Source organism: Macrosteles quadrilineatus, unplaced genomic scaffold, assembly GCF_028750875.1.
Source record: "Macrosteles quadrilineatus isolate MER2022 unplaced genomic scaffold, UCM_ALF_1.0 Scaffold_1__1_contigs__length_201487025, whole genome shotgun sequence".
NCBI lineage: Eukaryota > Metazoa > Arthropoda > Insecta > Hemiptera > Cicadellidae > Macrosteles > Macrosteles quadrilineatus.
Window position 1 is genome coordinate 104,508,723 of NW_026542594.1, and position 23,826 is coordinate 104,532,548.

At 37.1% G+C, this 23,826-nt stretch overlaps 2 protein-coding genes across 5 annotated transcripts in view; one reads left to right on the forward strand and one right to left on the reverse strand.

Moving 5' to 3' along the window:
* The window catches only part of LOC129003444 (multiple inositol polyphosphate phosphatase 1), a 74,341-nt gene extending 58,426 nt beyond the window's left edge, over window positions 1-15,915 (reverse strand). Inside the window, exons 1-2 of one of the 4 annotated variants that reach the window (XM_054431836.1) lie at window positions 15,819-15,909; window positions 15,447-15,566 (exon numbers count right to left, since the gene is read on the reverse strand). In XM_054431836.1, the coding sequence (XP_054287811.1) occupies window positions 15,447-15,564 (118 nt within the window). In that variant the 5' untranslated portion in view covers window positions 15,565-15,566; window positions 15,819-15,909. Of the gene's footprint in view, window positions 1-15,446 lie in introns of all 4 variants that reach the window. The other 3 variants (XM_054431940.1, XM_054431889.1, XM_054431770.1) reach the window with 3 other exon arrangements.
* A 5,915-nt stretch (window positions 15,916-21,830) lies between these two features.
* On the forward strand, window positions 21,831-23,576 carry LOC128999465 (uncharacterized protein K02A2.6-like). The gene is made up of 2 exons (XM_054426008.1): window positions 21,831-22,087; window positions 22,163-23,576. Exons 1-2 carry the CDS (start codon window positions 21,831-21,833, stop codon window positions 23,574-23,576), a joined length of 1,671 nt encoding a protein of 556 aa, XP_054281983.1.
* Window positions 23,577-23,826: the final 250 nt, after the last annotated feature.

Sequence of the window (23,826 nt, forward strand, 5' to 3'; positions counted from 1 at the left end):
ACTCCTGCTCATTTTGTCTCAAACCTATTGGAATTTCAAAAACAAACAGGAGCTGCTGTGACCATTATAACAGGCAAAGGAATATCAAATACATTAAAAAAAAATGTATTAAAGCAATCATCATATATAAAATATCTTAAACAAACAATCGTTGATCAGTACATTCAGAGGTGCCAAATACAAAACAACCCTGTTGAAAATTGTAAAAATTCATCATTAATTTCACCATCCCGTAGCAGAAACCCCAGCCGATAACTCCCAACAACCCCACCATCAGCACAAGCAGCCCACCAACAGTTCCAGGTCATATTTTATTTAGTGAAGTGATAAAGATATTGGAAACTGTTTTAAAAAAGCAGAGCAGTGAAAGATTAAAATAGTAATATAATAGAAAGTAGCAATAGTAATAAGGACAAACATGTAATAAATCCACTTCATTCTTCTTTAAACTTACTGGACAAGGCACCACTAATAAAAAGATAGGACTAACTAAAAATTCAAAATTTAAAATTTTCCACCAAAATGTACAACTTAGAATCAAGAATTGAGCAACTAGAAATAACCATAGATGAATTAAATCCAGATGTAATGATACTAACTGAACATGATTTGAAACCAGATGGTAAACCTTATGTAGGCCTACCTTGGTAAACATAAAAAAATATCAAATTATATATCAAATTATATCGTTTTCAAGACAAAATTCCTCTAATGGCGGTGTCATGATTGTGTCCAAGATGGACATTGAAAGGAAACAGGTTGATATTCCCGAATATTTGTCAAATAGATTTATAAAATAAAAACAGTTTGAGCTCTGTGCTTATAGTTTTGTTAAATGTAATTTTAGGTTCTTAATAGTTGGTGTCTATAGATCCCCTAGTTCAGATTATCAAACATTTTAGATAGACTAAGTATTTTTATTGACTTTTTAACAAGAAATACACACATAATTGGAGGAGATATTAATATTGATGTTTTGAAAAATTATTATAAGAAAAAAAAAATAAGAAAAAATAGGTTTAAATTACTGAAACAACAAGAAACAAAACACGGCCTCTACACTGAATCGGACAAAATTAACAATAAAATTGTCTTCAGCTGATCCATAAGGATGAGAAATCTACCAAGGGAGTGTTTGTTTTATCTATGCTTCTATGTTTCAGTGAGATAACAATTAATTAAAGGGTTCCTATCATAAATAAATCGTGCGTTTCGCCTAAATTACATCCCAAAACCCTCACCTTAGTGTTTGCAGTAAAAAAATTTCACATTTTCCTTTATGGCAAGAAGTTTCTTTTGGCTACTGATCACAGGCCTTTGACGTTTTTATTAGGCCCTACCAGGAGTATACCTACCTTAGCCGCTGCCCGTGTACAACGTTGGGCTCTGATCCTATCGGCCTATGAATATGAGATTGTTTACAAGAAGGGTTGTGATATGGCCAATGCCGATGGGCTTTCAAGGTTACCATGCCAAAATGAGAGGCCGGGACCGGAAAACACAGTTGCGTTTTTCTCCATAGCAAACGAACTACCGGTTACTGCCAAAGAAATTAGTACAGCAACTCGTTACGACCCGATCTTGTCAAAGGTTCTTGATTTTACAATCCATGGTTGGCCAGAATACGTATGCAACGAACTTCTGAAACCGTATGTTGTGAGGAGCCATGAATTGTCCGTGGATGGAGATTGTGTTTTGTGGGAGAGGAGAGTTATTATCCCGGAACCGTACCGTAAAGAAATCTTGTTTTTGCTACACAAAGAGCACCCTGGCGGCTCAAGAATGAAAAACCTGGCGCGAGGGTATATATGGTGGCCGAAAATGGACTCGGATATTGAAGAGCTGGTTAAAGGCTGTGGAATTTGCCAATCAACTCGCAACGCTTTGCCCCTTGCCCCATTACAGCGCTGGTCTTGGCCTAACCAGCCCTGGCAGAGAGTCCATGTGGATTTTGCGTCTTTCCATAACAAGGAATTCCTAATTCTGGTGGACAGTTACTCTAAGTGGCTGGAAGTGTTTCAAATGCAAACAACAACATCGGCAAAGACAATTGAAAGATTGAGATCTTGTTTTGCGGTATTCGGTCTGCCTTGTACTCTGGTGAGTGATGGAGGACCTCAGTTGAGATCCTAGGAATTTGAAGAATTCTTAAAGGCAAATGGCATTTTGCATGTAGTTAGTCCGCCTTATCATCCGGCTAGTAACGGCCTCGCTGAGCGTGCTGTCCAAACTACTAAGAACACCTTTTTGAGACAAATGCTGCAAGATGAAATGTCTAAATCTAACAGGTCCGTTCAACATCGCATTGATAGTTTTTTATTTGTGTATAGAAATACACCACATACAGCAACCGGTTGTTCCCCAGCAGAAATGTTTTTCAAATTCAAGCCTAGGACTCATCTTTGTTAAAGCCACATTTGGAAGCTAAGGTCAACGAAAATCAAGAACGTATCATTCAGACAAGGAACAAGGGGGTAACTCCCAGGAACTTTGCTGTGGGACAAAAGGTATTCGTAAAAAGCGTCAGGAATGAAAGGTTAAACTGGCTGCCTGGTATTGTTGCAAAAATTGTAAGTCCCATGACCTATTTAGTGAAGACCGAGGGCCGTACAAGATTTGTTCATGCCGACCACTTACGTGAGAACCATGTGGTGTCAGAGGATGAAGAGGATACAATAATTCCAATACCAACTACGCAAATTATTAAATCACCCCCTGCAAGGCTGGATGTAGGAATTCCTGTACCTAGTACTCAGCCAGAGACATCTGATGTGCAAGAAAGTGTATCCCCATCCAACGAAGTCAAGAATAAAAGTCCAGGCCCGCATAAGAGTCCTAAGATGCTTTTGCGTCGATCTCAAAGAGAGCGGCGAGCGCCTACAAAATTAGATTGGTAAAAAAAGATTTGGTTTCCCCCCAAAGAAGAAGTTGTTTATTTTTGTTTTATAATCGGTTGGGAGGGAATGTTATATATTCAAGAAGAGTTTTATGTTATATTATATAGAGGCAAGTTGACCTCATCAAATAGTTTTTATGTTAACTTATCGGGCCTGGTGAAGGAACCAAACCAGGATGAGTCATTCGGTCAAAGTCCAAGAGGCTGACTAGCCGATCGAGAAGGCACAGTGACGGAACGCCATTCGACGTTATGAACCCGGTGAGTAAAGTCAACTTGTACGTAGTTGTGTCTTGTACTTGTCCGGTTCTGTTCATTTCCAACGTCCGAGTCATAAAACCTAGCTCAATAAAATAAAAGGGCAAACTGAATTATTAAACTCAACACTTTTAATTGAACCAACTAAAGAAGACATAGATTAGACTATTATTGTTTTTAACAACACATTTAACAATTTAACCATCTGGTATTCATCATTGAAGTATAACATTAAAAACAGACATGTGGCAAATATTAAATTGCACTCAACACCCCTCCTCAATTTAATAATTTTACATTTGACACAATTAACAAACAAACAATCCTAACATCTTTCTCAAGAAATGAGAAACGAATGAATAGCTTGATTCCATGCTAATGGTGCCTGTTTCAAGCCATATAGTGCCTTTTGCAAATTGCAAACGGAGTCGGGTGTTCCTTCAACTCCTTCAGGAATGGTCATATATATTTCCTCCTTCAGCTCCCCATGAAGAAAAGCATTGTTGACGTTTGATTGTTCAAGAATTAATCTACGTTCATTTGCTACAGCCAGCAACACCCACCTAACTGTTGCAAGAGCATATGTTTCTTCGTAGTCAAAACCCTTCCTCTGTGAACATCCTTTGATAACAAGTCTTGCCTTGTATCGTTCAATATTTCCGTCCATGTCTTTCTTCGATTTGAAAACCCATTTACTGGAGATAGCTTTCCTTCCAGGTGGTAGTTCAGAAGTCCAAGTTTTGTTTTCCTTTATAGAGGTAAGTTCTTCCTTTACAGCTTGATACCAATGATCCTTATCATCACGTGATGCAATATTCTTGTAACTTTGCGGTACATCATCAACAAAGGATTCAGCATTCAGAGCAAGAACTGCATAATCCTGTAAGTATCTTGGCACATTCCTCTTTCTGGTAGAGTGTCTTATTGTTTCTTCTTCACTTACATGGTCTTCAATTTCTTCTTCCTCTTCTTCAAGATCTGGTATAGAAATTCTTTGATTTTCATCAGACAATGATCTGGGTTCTCCTTTGTTCTTGTCTTCCTTTTTACTCGATCTGGATTCATGTACATGATCGGGAATCCAGTCTTCAATTGGTGTGCTCTCAAAGTTAAATTTTTCCTCATAAAACACAACATTTCTTCCAGTGATTATTTTTCCTTCTTCAGGACACCACAGTCGATAACCATTAGGACAATATCCAGTAAAGTAACACTTCAAGCACTTGCTGTCAAATTTAGTTGATATTAATTCCTTAGGTAACAGCAAATATGCTGCACAGCCAAAAACTCTTTTACTAAGATTAGGCTTCTCATTGTACCATAAAGCAGCGGGGATCTTTCCTCCTAAAGCTGATGTCGGACTTCGGTTGATTAGATATACGGCAGTTCGAACAGCTTCTGACCAAAATGTCTTACCTAATTCACAATTAAGTATTAAACAACGAGCCCTTTCAACAATAGTCCTGTTTATTCGTTCTGAGACACCGTTCTGTTGAGGAGTATATCTGATTGTGAACTCATACTGAATTCCTTGCTCCTCAAAAAACTGCTTCAACTCATTTGACATGTATTCACGACCATTGTCACAACGAATTCTGCTAATCTTTAGATTGAAATGAGATGTAGCCAAAGCATGATACATCTTGACATATCTTGTGACTTCCGACTTCGATTCTAGAGCATAGGCCACCGTGAAATGAGTAAAGTCGTCAATAAAAGTGATGATATATTTCTTACCGTCAAATGAAACTGGTGAGATTGGACCACACAAATCACTGTGAATCAACTCAAGAGGTCTGGTGGCACGTCTCCTGTTCTGATTGTAAGGAAATTGTGATTGTTTCCCTTCAACACACTTTGAACACTTTTCTAAGGGTAATGTTGAAGTATTCAACTCCATCCCATCTACCTGCGACCTGAGACTTTTAATACAACCATAGCTCAAATGACCAAGCCTGTCATGCCACAGCTTCATTTCTGTTTCAGTTGAAGACGCTGACAAAGCTTTGTGTTGCAAAAAATTTAACATATATAACTGAGAATTGTTTCTTTTTGCAACCGCAACAGTTTGATTAAATCTTTCTTAATCAAGCCACATGAATTTTGAAAGATAACACAAAAACCATTAATTTCCAATTTTCTTACTGAAAGTAAATTGTGACTAATTCCAGGTACAGATAAAACATCTTTGATTGTTATTTTAATTGCCTTCCCTTCCACAACACTAGTGACATACAATTCCCCTTTACATTATGCTTCAAGATAAGTTCCAGACTTGGCTACTTTGATTTTAATAGGTTGTTCTAATTTCTTAAAGTTAGAGAGACATACCTCATTACTGTTAACCAGATGTTCTGTTGCTCCAGAGTCTAATATCCAATTTATGGTATCTGCTGAACAGTCTTCACTTGATGTTCCAAAACAAAATGCATCTTCCTGTTTGGTGTCGACCACGTTCGCAGAATTATTTTTCTTTGATGGGTTCTGTGGTAATTTGACTCTGCAGTCAGCTCGTTTGTGTCCAAGCTTTCCGCATCTGTGACAAGTGAAATTGAACGAGTTGCCAGAAGTTCCTTGATTTCCTGGAAATGTTTCCCCTTGTTGAGACTGATGGAAGGCAGTAGGTGGTGATGTACAATCAAATTCCATTTTTTCAACGCCCCTCCTCTTTGTCTCCTCTTCCAGCAGTCTGACCTTCACAAAGCTTAGAGATAAGTCCTTCATTGATAGAGTCTCTATGGCCGTGACAACGACGTCATATTCTTTGGGCATGGTCAGTAATGGGTGACAAACAATGTCAGATTCCTCGACAGTTGCTCCTGTAGAACGTAACTCTCTTATGACTTTGTCAAATTTCAGAAAGTGACGATTTAAAACGTCATTCTTCGCATCAAACTTCATTGTTAGTAACTGCTTCCTTAGTAGAAGTTGGCTAGCTATTCCTTTCCTTTCAAATGTGTTGCAGAGAGATTGCCATAGTTCAAAAGCAGTTGCCTTGTCTTTTGCATATTCCAAATGGCTGTCGGCAATACGCTGTATAATCTGCAACTTGCACTTCCGATCTTGTTTCGCTAATTCCAACAACCTTGCTTCCTTCCTCTCTCGTTGTTCATCTGTGTCTTTATCCAGAAATTCAACTTTGGTAACATAAGATTCCTTTACAAAAGATAATAATTCCAATTCCTCCAACAGAGTTTCAATTCTAAATTTCCAATTGCTGAAATTGGTTCCATCAAACAATGGTATTCGATACTTTTCATGTTCAGTTACCATATTAATTCAATTTCATTAGCCAGGTAAAAAATATTAATAAACTCCGTATTTAAACAGCCCTGGGCCCATAACCTGTAAATATGTGGTTTCCCTGGACACTAAATTAAAATACCTAGCTCAATAAAATAAAAGGGCAAACTGAATTATTAAACTCAACACTTTTAATTGAACCAACTAAAGAAGACATAGATTAGACTATTATTGTTTTTAACAACACATTTAACAATTTAACCATCTGGTATTCATCATTGAAGTATAACATTAAAAACAGACATGTGGCAAATATTAAATTGCACTCAACAGAATTAACAACTCTTAAGTAGATAGCACATCCGTAGCCAACTTCCGAGGCATCCGAAAATCCATGGAGCTGAACGTCAGTGGTTTCTGGAAGCAGAACGAGTCGGGGAATGGTTAAGTTGCTGAGATGAGGAAGAGTTTCAAAAAACTTGGAAGATTGTCGAACAATATCAATTGGCAGTGGTTGATCCCAGTCGAGTCCCAGAGTCCAAATTTTTTGGATCAAACATTTTGCCCAAAGGACTACAGGTGTAATTAACCCAAGCGGGTCATAGACCTTGGATACTTGGGACAATAGGCCACGTTTGGTAGAAGGTGGTTGTCCTATGTGAACATCGTAAGAAAACTTGTCTGAATTTGGATTCTATTTACGGCCTAAGACTTTGATAGAGGGATCGGCAGAGCTTTTGTCTCCAAAAATGAATTCTTGATCATGAGATGGAACATCTTCTAATATCTTATGATTGTTGCTGGACCATTTCCTAAGTTTAAATCCACCAGAATCTAAGAGACTGATTAGTTCAGATTTTATCTTCAGGGTGTGATCAAGTGAGTCACCTCCTGTAAGGACATCATCGACAAACATTGAGTTTAAAATAACCTCACTTGCAAGAGGAAATTTTTCTGAGTCTTCCAAAGCCAGCTGTCTTAGAGAACGCAAGGCTAAGAATGGTGAACTTGATACACCGTAGGTTACTGTGTTGAGAAGAAAAGTAGACATAGGTTTCTCTGGGCTATCTCTCCACAAAATTGCCTGAAAAGACTTATGCTGCGGGTTGACAAGTATTTGACAATACATTTTCTCAATGTCGGTTGTAAATACATACAAGTGAAGGCGAAAAAGCGAAAGAATTTTACAAATGTCAGTCTGAAGCTTCGGACCTACTAACAATTCATCATTTAGTAATTTTCCAGTTGAGGTTGGAGCTGATGCATTAAATACTACTCGTAGTTTTGATGAAGAGGAGTTTTTCTTGAAGATTCCGTGATGCGGGATGTAGTAAGCTGGTGTTACAGAGTTTACAACCTGTGGTGTTACAACCTCGGACATATGACCCAAATCTCTATATTCATTCATGAATGTTGAGTAGGCTCCCTTTATATCAGGATTTTGATTGAATTTTCTTTCCAGAGATAAAAAACAATGCTTAGCTCTGCTGTACGACTCACCAAGGTCGGGACAATCATTTTTAAAGGGCAGGTCAACAACAAAACGACCAGCTGAATCTCTTTGAACTGTTGACGCGTAGATTGACTCACATCGTTCATCTTCTGGGCTAGTTTGGCAATGATTCATCGGGGGTTCTTCAATTTCCCAGAATTTGCGCAGATTCGACTCCAGTGATACTTGGTCTAATATAGCTAAATTAACAGAAACGGACTGAGTCGTTGGAATTGGCAAACGTGATTCACCGATGAGTAACCATCCAAAAATGGTGTGAAAGGCAGTAGCCTACCTTATACTGTCCAAACTTTAGGTTAGGTTGTGTCTCACCTGCAGCTTCGAGTGACTTGCAGTGTTCCTTTAGAAATTCAATGAAATCAGACAAGGAGGGATATTCCCTATTAGAGAACTTGCGTTCGAATAACTGTCTTGTATGCCTGTCCACGGTTTTCAGAGCTACGTGCAGAATAATTAATTCACCCAAGCTATCAGGTATCTCCATTTGCTTTAAGGCTGAAGAATTCTCATTTAGTGTGTCCAGTAGAGTTCTTAATGGTTTAGGAGACTCAAAATGGATGGGGGTAAGACTTAAAATTTCGTCAATGTAATTGGCTGCTAACAACCTTTTGTTGTCATATCTCTCATTTAACTGTGTCCAAACAAGTTCATAGTTGTCAGAAAAAATGGGAATGCCTTTTACCAAGGTATGCGGTTCACCCTTTGTACTTGAAAGTAAAAAATAAAGTTTTTCTACAGGGGACAACGATAAATTATTGTGAACAAGAGCAAGAAAAAGGTCCTTGTAATTAGGCCAGTCTTTCAAAACTCCCTCAAATGTGGGTAGATTGATTTTTGGGAGTCTGACAGCTGTGGAGGCGATAGGCTTAACATTTTCAATATTTTCCTGTTTAACAAGAGGTGAAAGAAACTTGTCTTTGGTAGCAAGAATAAAAAAATATTTCTCATCTACAACCTTATTTTTGGCAAGAATTTCCTCCATCTGAGAAGTATCTTTGAGCTGGACATAACCTTTCACTATGTCAGATTGGTAACGCTCAAAACTTTCATAGTGGGCAGGGAGACGATCACAACGAACTTTGAACTCTGATAATTCAATTGGGCTAGCCTCTATAGACAAAGTTTCAGCTTGATTGTGCAAAAACTCAATTTTTTGAACAATATTATCTCTTTTATAAATCAGAAGATCAATATCTCTCTTTAGTTTGGCATCTGCCATTGTAAATGCTATTTATTGTCATTTACAAATAGCCTAGATCTGTAGAAACCCAAGAAACTCCACAACAAATATTTATAAGTTACCACTTGACTGAGAGCAAATTCAATTAAAATTATTTGTTAAGTATTGCAGAAAACTTCAATTATGTTGTCTTGATAAATAGTCTTCTTAATCTGCATGTAATTGTAAAATTATTAACACATTCGCTGCTGAAAACCTTTAAACAGGCGCTCGCCAATTGCGGCGAGGCCCGGGCGGAGCCCCGACGCGCTAACTGAATCAGCGATCGCTATTGGTATTGAAATATCTCAGTAAGACGAATCACAAAAGAGCAGTGGTGATTGTTCTGCGTTACTCCGAAAGTGGACGTAGTTCACTGAAACACCCAAAGGTAGCAGCACTGCCTGGATCAATAACCAGAGTCTTTGTAATACGGCTCGAACTGAGAAAATCCCCGAAAACGGGACAAAAGCATTGCCAGACGGGATTTTACGGGAAATCTTTGTACCAACCTACACCAGAATAAAGCTCGCATTATAAGCTACAGGCTGGTAAAGATTACAACGTTCCCCCGACAATGGCTGAACCACACTGATCCGGCAAACAATGCAATGCGCGCTCCCCCACCGGTGGACCCGCTCCTCAGCAGAGACGCGCGGGGTCCACCGGTGGACCCGCCGCATCGAATGTGTTAAAGTGGCAATCTCTGTTTACAATAAACCAACCAGTGACAATATTATTGTAAGTGCCAGACTCTTCAATATTTATACAAAATGGTGAAAATAAACAGTCAGTATCAAACAAATATTTAAAAAAGAATAATTCTTAGCAACTTAAATAAATCAGCATAAAATCTTCATATCTGGGAAATTTCTTCTTTAGTTTTACCCAAAAGGGATATTTCAGGGGAAATTTCCCACACTGTGGGGTAATTGTGGGGAATCTTGGTGGGTAATTCCAGGGAAATTTTCCCTCAGGTTGTAATCCTGACAAAACACCTGAATCATCCTGCAATCTTGCACATGTGAATCAAATTGCCAAAAAACTAATAAATCTTGATGTAAACTATTTTAACTGGTGGAAATTGATTGCGAATTGATTAAAAATGATAATAAAACTGCTGATAACTAAAATACTTCTTCAAATAGTCTTTAAATAAGCAAGTGAATGTAAAGCTAGGCCAGATTTGATTTTGCTAATTTTTTTAGTAAAAAACAGGAATAATAGGAAAATTTATGAATCCGGCTCGAAGGACCATGAAAATAAAGCGATTAGGAATGATGTGATTAAAATGAGTAGGAGGTGGCGAAACTAAAAGGATTTGCTAAAATTAGGAGTACCTCATACTGTAGATTCCTGCTGTTCCAGCCATATTGAAGAAGTGAAGTCATGTGACCCAGTGGACTTCCCAGGTGACTCTTGATTTGAGGTAGTGGGGTATGGCGGCAAATTTGAATACTGGTATAGGATGGATAGGTAAACTGGCTGTAGGTCTTGGGGAAATAAAATGAAATTATTCTGGTCAAGCAAAGGGGATTAAAAATAAAATGGTTTTGAAACTTAAATAAATCTGGCCTTAACAACTTTGTTGAACTTTCAAAAACTTCTCCTAATCACACAATCAAACTTGCATCAAAAAATCAAACTAGGTACATCAATCGAAGGTAAGGGACTTGTAAAACTTACTAAGGATGGTTCAGTTGTTAACATCCTAGACACACTGCATGTGCCAGATCTAACAACAAACAAACAAAATCACTGAAAAAGGATGTAGTGTAACCTTTGATCAAAATAAAGCTGTAATTAGAAACTTAAAAAATGAAGAGTATTTGCAAGCAACCAAAATAAATGGTCTTTACTATGTTGAATTTGATGATTTTGAAAATGCCAATCTTGTTACAAACAGCTGTAAAATTAATGAATGGCATTTAAAACTTGGACACATAAATGAAAGCGATTTAAAACATGCTCTTAAAAATGGAACAATTAAGGGACTTGACTTCAATCCAAATGAAAAACTCGGTGATTGTGAAGTATCAGTCGAAAATGACAAAATTGCCTTTCCCAGTACAAAATGATTTAAAGGAATTAGATTATTTGGAAATAGTACACTCTGATGTTTGTGGACCAATGAAAGTCACATTGCCAGGTGGTTCTAAATACTTTGTAACTTTTACTGACGAGAAATCCCGTTATAGTAAAGTTTATTTCCTCAAACACAAGAATGAAGTTCTAAAATATTTCAAAATATACAAAAATGAAATGGAAAAACTTCAAAGACAAGAAGATTAAGTTTCTACAAACGGACAATAGTGGTGAATACTGTAGCGATGCATTTAACACGTTCGCGGCGGCATGGGAGCGATCGCTCCCATACAGAACCCTAATGCCATCCTGGTGGGTGCGATCGCTCCCAAGCTGCAATGCAGTACGAAATGATTTATTTTTAAGCCAGGATTAGAGCTAGAAACTTGAAACCTTGCACAGCACTGCTCAATAGTATACTGTATTTGGTGTTGTGTAGGTTGGTAGTAAATTTCCCCGTAAAATCCCCGTCTGGCAATCTCAAAAATCTACTTTTTGTTTCGTCTTTTTCCCTCCATTTGGCAATACAATTCCAACGGGACCGGCTATGTTCCAAGCAGTGCTGCCATCTGTGGGTGTTTAGCGAACTACGTCGACTCTCGTTGTAAAGCAGGACATCCTCGCACGTCATTTGCTATTCGTCAGACTGAAATTAGAAAGCCAATCACACGCAGCAATCAGGTTTGTTTGACGCTGAGGGCTGCGCCGCACTGGGGATACGCCCGCCATTTGACGTTCCGCCGCAAACGTGTTAAGAAATATCTACAAGACAATGGCATTCAAAGACGACTTTCAGCTCCTTATACACCAGAGCAAAACGGTCTTGCCGAAAGACTTAACAGAACACTACTTAACAAATCAAGATGTCTCATGACAGAGTCGAAACTTGCTCCAATGTTCTGGGCTGAAGCATTGAACACAGCAAACTACTTGCGGAATCGATGTCCATCAAGAGCAATCGATCACAAAACACCTTTTGAAATGTGGGTTGGAAGAATACCATCTGTAAATCATCTTCATGTTTTTGGAAGCAAAGCCCTTGTGCTGAACAAGAAACAAACTAAAAGTAAATTTGCTCCTCGAGCTATACAGGGAATTTTTGTTAAGCATATTCAGAGATCTCCAGAGCATACAGAATATGGGTTCCTGATTTTCAAAATGTAATTGAAAGTCGAGATGTCAAAATTCTTCGGCAATTTCTTAATTCATAAATGTACATTTTGATTATGATTTAATAAATCAAGAAGAAAACGATGACTCGGCAGAGAACACAAAAGATCCCCTACAAAAACTTGAATACAAAACAGTGAGTTTCAAGAAAACAAATGAAAAACACCAAGAAGTTCTACACCAAGATGATCTTTCAAACAGAGATGTCCAAAATGAGATACCAGAAAGTGATGAAGACACAATTGAGAATGAAACTCTACACCAACATGATCATTCAAACAAAGATATCCATAATGAGACAAATGAAGATACAATTGAGAGCTACAACGATAATCACAAAGATGATCCGAGAACTAATGTATCTACATCCAACAGATGATGATAGCTCTGAAACAAAAAATGATCCCTAATATTGGAATGAATCTATTAAAGAAGAGATAATATCTCACATGAAAAATAAAACTTGGGACATAACTAACAAAAAGAAAGACATAAATGTTGTAGATTGCAAACTAGTAGGTACTGAAAGAAAAGTTCAATGCAGATGGCTCATTAGAAAGAAAAAAGGCTCGTCTCGTAGCACGAGGATTTTCTCAACGACCTCATATTGATTACGAAGAAACATTTGCACATGTAGTAAAATTGAGTTCAGTAGGCCTACGTCTACTGCTTGGTATTGCAGTGGAGAGAGATATGACATTGAATCAATTGGATGTATCTACTGCTTTCCTAAATGGCGATATAAAAGAAAATATTTACGTGAAAGTACCACCAAATTTGAAGAGCTACTTCAAAGAAATAATAGATGATAACAAGGAAAACAACGAAATAAAACTGCAAGCAAAGAAAATGTTAACTGATTTAAACAAAATTCCAGAAGATCAACAAATATGTCATCTCAACAAGGCACTATATGGTCTTAAACAAGCTGGAAGACGATGGTTTTTCAAAATGGATGCTAAATTAAAAGAGTTGGGTTTCAAGGTTTCACTTGCTGATCCATGATTTATGTATGTGAATCAAAAGATGAAATAATAGCAGTATACGTTGATGACCTGATCATTGCATCTAAGAATGAAGAATTATTTCAAAAATTAAGAAACAAACTGATGAAGTCATTTGAATTGCGAGATCTAGGTAATTTGAACCATTGCTCAGGAATAAAATTTGAACAAAAAGAAGGAAAACTGATAGCAAATCAATCAAAATACATTGATGATATCTTAAAGAAGCTTTATATGACTGATTGTAAACCAATTGGAACTCTCATGGATCCTAAAGTGAAATTAAATGAACCGACACTAAATGAAACAGTTAACAAACCTTATCAAAGTCTGATAGGAAGTCTGATGTTTTTAGCAGTTGCAACGAGACCCGACATAGCATATAGCGTCCAGTTATTTGAGTCAATTTAACAATAGTTATTCTGAAGAGCACTGGAAAGCTGCAAAGCGTGTGCTAAGATAAGTCAAAGGAACAAAAGATAAGTCACTGGTATTTGGAAAATCAAACAAACCACTTGCAGGACTTGCTGATGCTGACTGGGGATCTTCGTCAACAAACATAAAATCATTCACAGGATATTGTTTTATGTATGCAAATGGAAGTGTTAGTTGGGCATCTCGAAAACAGAAGAGTACATCTCTTTCAACTGCTGAAGCAGAATTTTACTCTATCACAGAAGCTACTAAAGAATCACTTCACTTTTAAGATTAATTCATGATATGGGAGATTCTCATGAGAAGATAACAATTTACAATGACAATCAAGCAGCGCAACACATAGCCTAAATCCTGTTGTCAGTGCAAAATCAAAACATATAGACATTAGATTACACTTTGTTCGAGAAAAAATTGAAGAAGGATCTATTGAACTGAAGTAAATTCCTACAGAATCAATGACGGCTGATGTTCTTACCAAAGCTCTTGGAAACCCTAATTTTGAAAGACATGTGACACAACTTGGACTTAAATAGGCCTAGCTTCACCAAAGTCATTCGTGAGAGGGAGTGTTGGACTTTCACTCATGATCTGTATATAAGCTAGCATGTGACTATTATTTTTATTTAAGTCATATGTTTATGTTTTTATATTTGATTATTGCCTTTGTGTTTTTCCTTGATTCAATTAAACACTAGATTTCTATTCTGTCTAAATTTAATTTGATATTCATGAGTTTTAGAGTCAATTCCACATTTAATATGCTCTCCCCTTTATATACGACATTCTTGTTATCTTCAGACAATCTCAGGAGCAAGAGCACGAAACGATGATGCAGACACTTAACAGCCACCAACCTCAACTTTACCAACAAGTTTGAAGAAAACCAAAACATCAACTTCCTGGACCTCACATTAGAGAGAAAAGACAACAAGATCGAGTTTGACATCTACAGAAAACCTACGCAAACGGACACTAAGTACAATCAACAGCAAGTCTATCCATCCGACAATCCATAAGACAGCAGCCTTTAGATCCATGCTGTACCGAGCATATAAGATCCCACTTAGCCAAGCCAATAGGAAGAAAGAACTGGATACCATTAAGAAGATCACACAAGTTAATGGATTTTGAACCAAGACAATAGAGGACATCGCAAGAAAGACGAGGATACAAATCAATAGCCAGAATAAACTACACAGCAGAACAACATTAGAAGAGGTAAAAGAGGAAACAACAGATATGTCACATTTAGCTACACGGGGACTACGACACAAAGGACTGCTAACAGATTTAAGAATTACGGAGTTTCAATAGCCTAGCCTACAGGACTCAGAACACAATGAGTAAAATACTGCATCTAAAAATAGAAGATTGTAACATTCAAATTAGACACTTCGGTCATCTAGCCTATAAATTCAAACTACAGTATCCTAACTTAAAAGTTTATTCAGTTTTTGTTACAGCAGAGAAATTTTTTCACAATTGTTTTTAGGTAAAATCTACTTTCTAATGATATATACATTTCTATAGGTTCCCTTGGTCACCATAATACACTTAATTACCTATTATTCGAATACTAGGCCTAGGCTACAAATTGAAATGGCAGACTAAGTAACTTACCATTAAAATAAAGTGGATCATCGGTGTTGTTGGCAATGTAACTGTAAGGGGTTTTAGTACTCAAGTAGTATTTCGAATCACGATAGAACGAATGACACTTTTTGCTATCCCCACTCATGACTAGATAAGTAAACATAAAACAATATAACAAGGTATTTCTCAAAATTAAATACATTTAGTAGGCCTAGTATTTATTTATATATTTTTTTATACGTTATCTAAGTTAAAACAGGAAAACTTAAATTTAATTGGCGTAATTTTATATTTTTGCTTGTAACTTGTAATTCAATCAACATAACAAAACACAAATACAATCCAATCGAATAAAATTTAAGCTGGGCCTAATTAATTAAAGTTTCAAACAAGCCTAACCTCAAATCTCAAGACCAAAACTGTTGATCTCCGTCGTTCAACTCCAACACAACAACAACAACAACAACAAAACAAAAAAACAAACACGATCGTGGCCCGTGGGGATCGTGTCGTCGTGTGACAGCGAAACAGCTGCTATCGAGCTTCGAGCTATCGCCAGCTGCTGTCGCCCCCCGCCGCTACATTTTCCCCCTCGGCCCTCGCCCTCACACAACGACTTACCCCCTTCTTCCTCTCGGGGACAGCTCACTTACTCTACAGATCATAGACTATACGAGCTTTGTAAATAATATTGAAGGTTCACTTGCACTACAGGCTCGTATACTATACGAGCCTATCGAAAATAAAAAATAAATGAAGAGGGTTCACTTACTCTACAAATCATTGTGCCTATGAGCCTCGTGTATTATATTTAAAAATACAGTAGGAAGGTTCGCTTACTCTACAGATCATAGTGACTATGAGCCAAGCGTACGAATTATTTGATAATTCAGGAATCGGCTCGTATAGTATACGAGCCAAAATCATGAATCAATATAAATTATAGGAATAGGCTCGTATACTATACGAGCCTGCAGAAAAAAATTAGATGGCTCACTTACACTACAGATCATTGGCACAATGAGCTGTAGAGTAAGTGAACCCTCTTCAAAATATTAGATGGTTCACTTACTCTACGGCTCATTTAGCTACTCGTTGCGCGGTTTGCGTTCGTGAAACTCTAGGCGCTATGCCCGGCTTTGACTGCTGCGACTGCCTACATAAGTGAATTGCATCACCTCAATTATTTATTAACACGAAATAAATAAGTATGCGCAAGTAAATTTATTTCATTTTTGTACTGAATACTTCAAAAATGGAGGGAGCGTGACTTTAATGTTTAATTTAGTTAAACGTTATAGAATAAAACATATTTTGAGTAATATCAGGTAATATAATACACACTTCTTGTATGATCCAGATACAGATCTACAGACAAAACCTGTGGTCCGATTTAGATTAAATTTGGTATCTGGCTTTATCCATCGACATATAAAACTAACTGGATTGCGCGCAGGCCGTAAGGGTCGTGTAGAACTTTCCGAGCCAATACAGGAGTGTATCGGGGTTGCCGCATGGGCAAATTGAAGGCAGCATGTGGGATAAAGCGCGCGAAACCGTGTCTTCGACACTTGAACTTGGGCGCACGTGCGTGTTACAATAACCTCCTTTGTTTTGTTAGCATGTAGAACCTTTGCTGGTAACGTTTTTCTTAATCATATTTGGCGAGGAAAGCCATGACATGAAATTAATCAAATTAATTGGTATTATGTTTAACAAAATTATATGCCACAGCATTTCTAAGCGTAAAACAGCAGAAGCTTCTCTGTCAAAGCTTGGTATGCGGCAGAAGTTAAATAAGCTTATTCTTTTTAGCAATGTTTAGGCTAAATATGTTTCTTTGTTTTACAAAGTTTCCTAAATATAATGTTCTTATACAATCTAACCTCGTTCTTACTAATACCTTACCCCGGAATATTTGGTATTTTACGAGAAACTGATAAAACCCATTTTAACATAAACTATTTTGTATTGTTACATTGAAACATAATTGGTTTCGTTAGAGTAGTAAGTGAAGAAAGAACAAAGTCGTAAAGGTTTCTTAATTGTAATATTTTATTACTTTTACTAGCTGTGTGCCCGTTCTACGCACGGGGATCTTATAGTAGTCAGTTGAAACCTTCTTATATTAAGAACAGCAGTTGGTTTGCATATTTTCAGATATGCTGGAAAAACTATTACCTAATAAACCTTCGCAAATACAGTATCTGATTGTTTCAAGCCAAAACAAATGCTTCGCAATTAAATGTCACGCGGCTCGTGTTGGTCCATATGTTAAATCCAATGATTAAACTAAAAAGAGCTTTATAGGCCTAGATCTATGAGGCATATCCCTAAGGTAAGTCTATAGTTGAAAGTTAGTTCCACAATGGCTAAAAGTATTTAAACTATTGCCTCAACCTCACCATTTAACACTTTATTCGGGTTGACATTTTCATTACCTTTTTTTCGTGACATTGAGAAAAAGGACACTAATGCGTTAGCAACAGACATACACACAAAAATATAGAACTTAATTAAGGAATTTGCAACGCTTCAAGCATAACAAGTACATATAAAATTAGTATTTGAAATCTTTCTCAAAATCATAAAATTTTATCATAACAATTTATATTTGCTTAGACCGAAGATGACCCGATACTGTCAAAATGACGGCTTACAATATGAAATGAAGTACTATTAGACGATTTAGATTGGTAATTTATAATACAAATTACCAAAATAGGCCACGAACTATTGATACATGAACAACGTAAATCGTAACGATTCATGATGGTTTGCTGAACAAATGTTTTACTAAAATGAGTTATCATTGTCTTAGCATAAACGAACATTTTGGAATCCAGACAGAAAAAGCAAAACTTATAGGTACAGTTAAGACATCAATTAAATTGAATACGGCTGTAATAAGGTGCAACACCAACGATAACTTATTTGTATCTAATATATATTTATATAGATTCCATCCTTAAAAATTTAAAATCGGAATTTAAATTATATTTCTTAAGGAACCTCAGTGTGAAATATCCGCCGTTAGTTAATATTTATCAATTGTTGTAATTAATAACTAAAAAAACTCGGTTATTTACAGTGTTATTTTTACACTTTTATTACTTGTACAAAAGTTCATGAAAATTGATTATTAAAATGCCTTACATCGTTTTAATAGAGAGTAAAGGGCTGGATAAAGTGCATCGTCCTGGCCGCGACAATGCTAAGATGTGGCGCAGCGAGACGCTTATCCCACATGACGCCTGCAAAATCTAAAACGCAACCCCGGTCGTTGGTTCGGGTCGCGGAGCCTAGCAGCCGATCCAGTTAGTTTTATATGTCGATGGCTTTATCCACGAGTCACTAATTTTCTAAGCACGGGTTGAGAAATAATGGCAAAATTTATAAAAACAGTTCACCGGTTTAACATATTTCTCAGTTATTGTGAGTTGCAAAATAAATTGTATACAAAAGCATTTGTGTACACAGAAAATATAAAGGACTAGATGTATACAGAAGATATATAAAAAATACAATACGCATACAACTATCAACGTTTACTTATGTAAAATTAATGAATTTGTTGTATTGAGTATTTTTTACATTATGACGAAGCCTTAACAAAAATATTTTTTTAATGTTACTCTAAGGAGTTCTAGGGTGTTAAACTATATTGTAATTATCTTTTGTGGAAGATTCTGTCCACGATTAATGATTGTGTTATGTATCAAGAAATAAGTCCATATGTTTTATTTATAACATCTGTCAGATGACTGTTTATATTATTATGTTTTGTTTACTTTTTAGTTTAGTCTGATTTGTGAGTTCGATAAATTCAGTTGTGTTAATTATGTTTTAATTTACTAAACTGGCGACGAGGATAATTGGATAATGGATCTCAATAAGCCTGATCGTTTTGACCCCCATACAAATCCTGCAAGTGTCGCACAGCGTTGGGGTACATGGATTAAGCAATTTGAGAGGTATGCTTTAGCTGCAGACATTACCAGTGATGTAAGGAAAACTGCACTAGTACTTAATCTAGCTGGTGAGGAAGTGGCTTACATTTTTGACAGTTTACCACAACCTAATGAAATAACGTACAAAAATGTTATAAAACTATTAACTGACTATTTCGCTCCTACCAAAAATGTCCTTTTTGAAATATTTAATTTTAGGAAGTGTCATCAAGCAGAATCAGAGTCGTTTAACTCTTTCTATTCTCGACTAAGAACATTAGCTGTGAACTGTGAATTCAAAGACTTGGATAGGGAATTAATTATGCAAATTTTGATTGGATCTAGAAGTGATGAGTTAAGGAATAAAATTTTGAAAGAACCTACTATTAAACTTCAGGATGTTGTTATTGCAGCTAAGTCAAATGAATTATTTCAAACTCAAAGTAAGGAACTTTCTTTCAGTAGCTCAAGTTTTGCTAATGCACATAAAATTGACCATTCAAACAGGAAATTTGTTGCATTTAACAACAATCCAGCTCACTCTGTTACACCTAATGTTTGTCTTGGTTGTGGACTAAGACATTTTAGAAGGGATTGTCCCCATCTTCAGACTACTTGTAATATTTGTAAGAAAATTGGGCATCTAGCACGAGTTTGTAAAGGAGGGAAACCACGCCCCAAAGAATATTTTAGCCAAAAACACGGATCAAAGGGACAGCGGGCTCATGAAGTTTTGTCAGAGGAAACCAATTATGAACAAGAAGAAACGTTTCCACCTCAATCAAATAACGAAACAACTCAATACGTCCAGGAAGTTAACTGCACTAAAGTACCGGAACTGTATACAACTGTCAACATAAATAATCACAAAGTTCTAATGGAAGTTGATACTGGTGCAGGTGTTTCTATCATAGGAGGAGAACTATGGAATACAATTTCTCATAAAAACTGTAAACTGCAACCTTCTCCTTGGAAACTCAAGGATTACAGTGGTAAACCTGTAAGTGTTTTAGGTCAGACTAATGTTTATGTGAAATACGGTAAGTTCAATGGTTTCCTTCCGTTAGTCATAACTGAAGGTAATAGAAATAGTTTATTGGGGCGTAATTGGCTAAAAAGTCTTAACATTGAAGTAAACGGAGTACTTTCAATCAACTGTCATGAATCTGAAGTTCTTAGTAAAGCTCAGCTGGATGTTCAACATCTGAAAAGTGAATTTTCCGATGTATTTTCAAATTCTTTAGGGTGCTATAAAGGACCTCCAATCGAACTGAAAATTGACCAGAATTATAACCCAATTCACTTAAGAGCGCGCCCTTTACCTTATGCATTGCAGGCCCCAGTAGAAGAAGAGCTGAATAAGTTAGTTAATCAAGGAGTGTTAGAACCTGTTCAGGTATCGGATTGGGCCACACCAATTGTTGTTTCCGTAAAAAGCAATGGTAAAATACGAATTTGCGGTGATTATAAGGCAACGTTAAACAAAGCTATCCAAGATCATCTGTACCCTATTCCACCAATCTCTCAGCTCTTAGCAAACTTAAACCAAGGGAAATATTTTGCTAAGTTAGATTTAGCCCAAGCTTATCAACAACTGGTTGTTGACGAGAAGTCGGCACTAGCTCAGACACTAATTACACACAAGGGTGCTTTTAAACCAAAAAGACTACAATTCGGTATTAGCTCAGCTCCATCTATATTTCAACATTTTATTGAGGGTTTGCTTTCGGGCTTGGACAATGTAATCCCTTACTTTGATGATATTTTGGTTAAAGCAGGAACAATACACGAATTGATTACCACATTAAGACAAGTATTCACTCGTTTTAGAGATGCAGGGATTACACTCCAAAGCGAAAAGTGTTCTTTGTTATCTACATCAGTTGACTTCTTGGGATTTGTTGTGAGCTCTGACGGAATTCGTCCTAACCCGGACAAAGTCAAATCCATTCAAGATGCTCCTGAGCCGACTAACAAGGAACAACTGCAGGCATTTTTAGGTTTACTTAATTTCTATCACTGTTTTTTACCCAACAAAGCCAATGTTGCAGAACCTTTACATCGCTTATTGGACAAAAATGTTAAATGGCGGTGGGAGGAAAAACATAAACTTGCTTTCAATGCTTCAAAGAAGCTCCTTTCTTCCGATAGTATACTGGCTCATTACAATCCCTCCAGCCATCTTATACTAACTTGTGATGCATCTCCTTATGGTATTGGTTGTGTGCTTAGTCAGGTTCGAGGGGAAAAGGAAGTTCCAATTGCGTTTTATTCCAGGACAATGAGTCAGTCAGAACGAAGATATGCTCAAGTAGATAGGGAAGCACTTTCCATCATTGGAGGGGTTAAAAAATTCCACAATTACTTATATGGGAGGCGTTTTGAAATTAGAACAGACCATAAGCCACTTCTGGGTCTTTTCACTGTGGATAAACAAACACCAAACACACTGTCACCTCGAATGATTCGCTGGAGTATCCTTTTAAATGGATATGACTTTGATCTTGTATACAAACCGGGGATTTCTATTCCGAATGCTGATGGTTTGAGTCGTCTTCCATGTTCCTCCAATGTTGTTGATCAAGAGATAAATGAAGTCTTGAATGACGTGCTATACATTGAATCCGATGAGGTTAAACCAATTACCGCTAATATAATAGCAAAAGAAACAGAAAAGGATCCACTTCTATCTAAAGTACTATTATGGACTCAACGTGGTTGGCCAACTCATAACTCAGATCTCAACCTTACGCCTTTCATTTCTCGTCAAAATTCAATTTCTCAATACAAACAATGTTTACTTTGGGGAACTAGGGTGATCATTCCATCCACTCTCAGGCAACAAGCTCTGAAGCTTCTACACATGGGACATGAGGGCATTGTTCGAACAAAGGCGTTGGCTCGAAGCTATTTCTGGTGGCCAAAACTTGATCAAGACATAGAAAACATAGTGAATTCTTGTCAAGCATGTCAACAAAGTCGTCACAACCCTCCAAGAGCAACAGTTCTTCCCTGGGAGAAAACGAAACAACCCTGGTCTCGTCTCCACATAGATTTCGCTGGGCCCTTCCAAAACAAGTTGTTTTTGATTGTTGTCGATTCTTTCAGCAAATGGTTAGAAGTAGTTTTGGTGTCTTCTACAGATTCAAGATCAACTATAAAGGTCCTCAGAAGCCTTTTCGCAACACATGGTGTTCCAGACACAATAGTATCTTATAACGGGTCGGCTTTCACTTCACAAGAATTTCGATCGTTTAATGAAAGCAATGGCATCCGCCACGTCGTGGTTGCACCATACCATCCGTCATCGAATGGTCAGGCAGAAAGGATGGTCCAAACGACAAAAAATTCTTTGCGACGAATACTTCAAGGAGATTGGCAAAAAAGACTGGCTCAGTTCCTAATATCATCTCATATAACGCCAAATTGTTCTACTAATATGTCACCGAGTGAACTGCTGTTCGGAAGGCGTATTAGAACCATCTTAGACAGAGTTCACCCAGATTATTCTTCAAGTGACAAAGAAGAGAAAATCTTGGATAAAGCGCTTCACGATTACCAAAAGTCACCTAAGAGGAAATTTAAAGAAAATGACTCCGTATTTGCAAGAAACTATAATCAGCGAGGACCAAAGTGGATTCCTGCTAAAGTCACTAGAATAACCGGGCCGCTGAGCTACCATTTGATAACAAAAGAAGGCATTGAAATACGACGTCATATTGACCAATTGAGACCTCGCTCAGAAACATCAAAAGCATCTACTAACTCACACTTGGACAATCCTGAATCTCCAGTAAACCCACCATTCCACCCACTACTCCAGAATCCTATTCAAATGAGAACACCAGAAGCACATCATATCACTCCAGTGCAACCACCATCAATGGTTCGCAATCCTATTATGATGAGAACACCAGACGTACAACCAATGCGACCATCAGTGATGCAACAATCTCGCAATTCATTTAGTGGTATAGAAGGTTCAATTAACCCTCATCAAGAAGATGCTGGTTTCAACGTTTCTGGTTTAATTCAAGACTCCACTAGCATGAGCACGAGTCCACAACCTGTTCGGTCACGTGTCTCTAGATCAAACTCCCAAAACACTTCAATGAGCATGAGTCCTCGACCTGTTCGTATCCGTCGACCACCGGCATATCTGAAGGACTACCTAACGGGGGGAGGAGTGTTATGTATCAAGAAATAAGTCCATATGTTTTATTTATAACATCTGTCAGATGACTGTTTATATTATTATGTTTTGTTTACTTTTTAGTTTAGTCTGATTTGTGAGTTCAATAAATTCAGTTGTGTTAATTATGTTTTAATTTACTAAAGATTGCTAACAATTTAATACAGTAGTTTCAAAACAATAATCACAACATTTCTGTTGGCCAATAAAATATTTAAATAATGATGATGTTTATGTGTAAATGTATCCTCGACTAAACAATTTT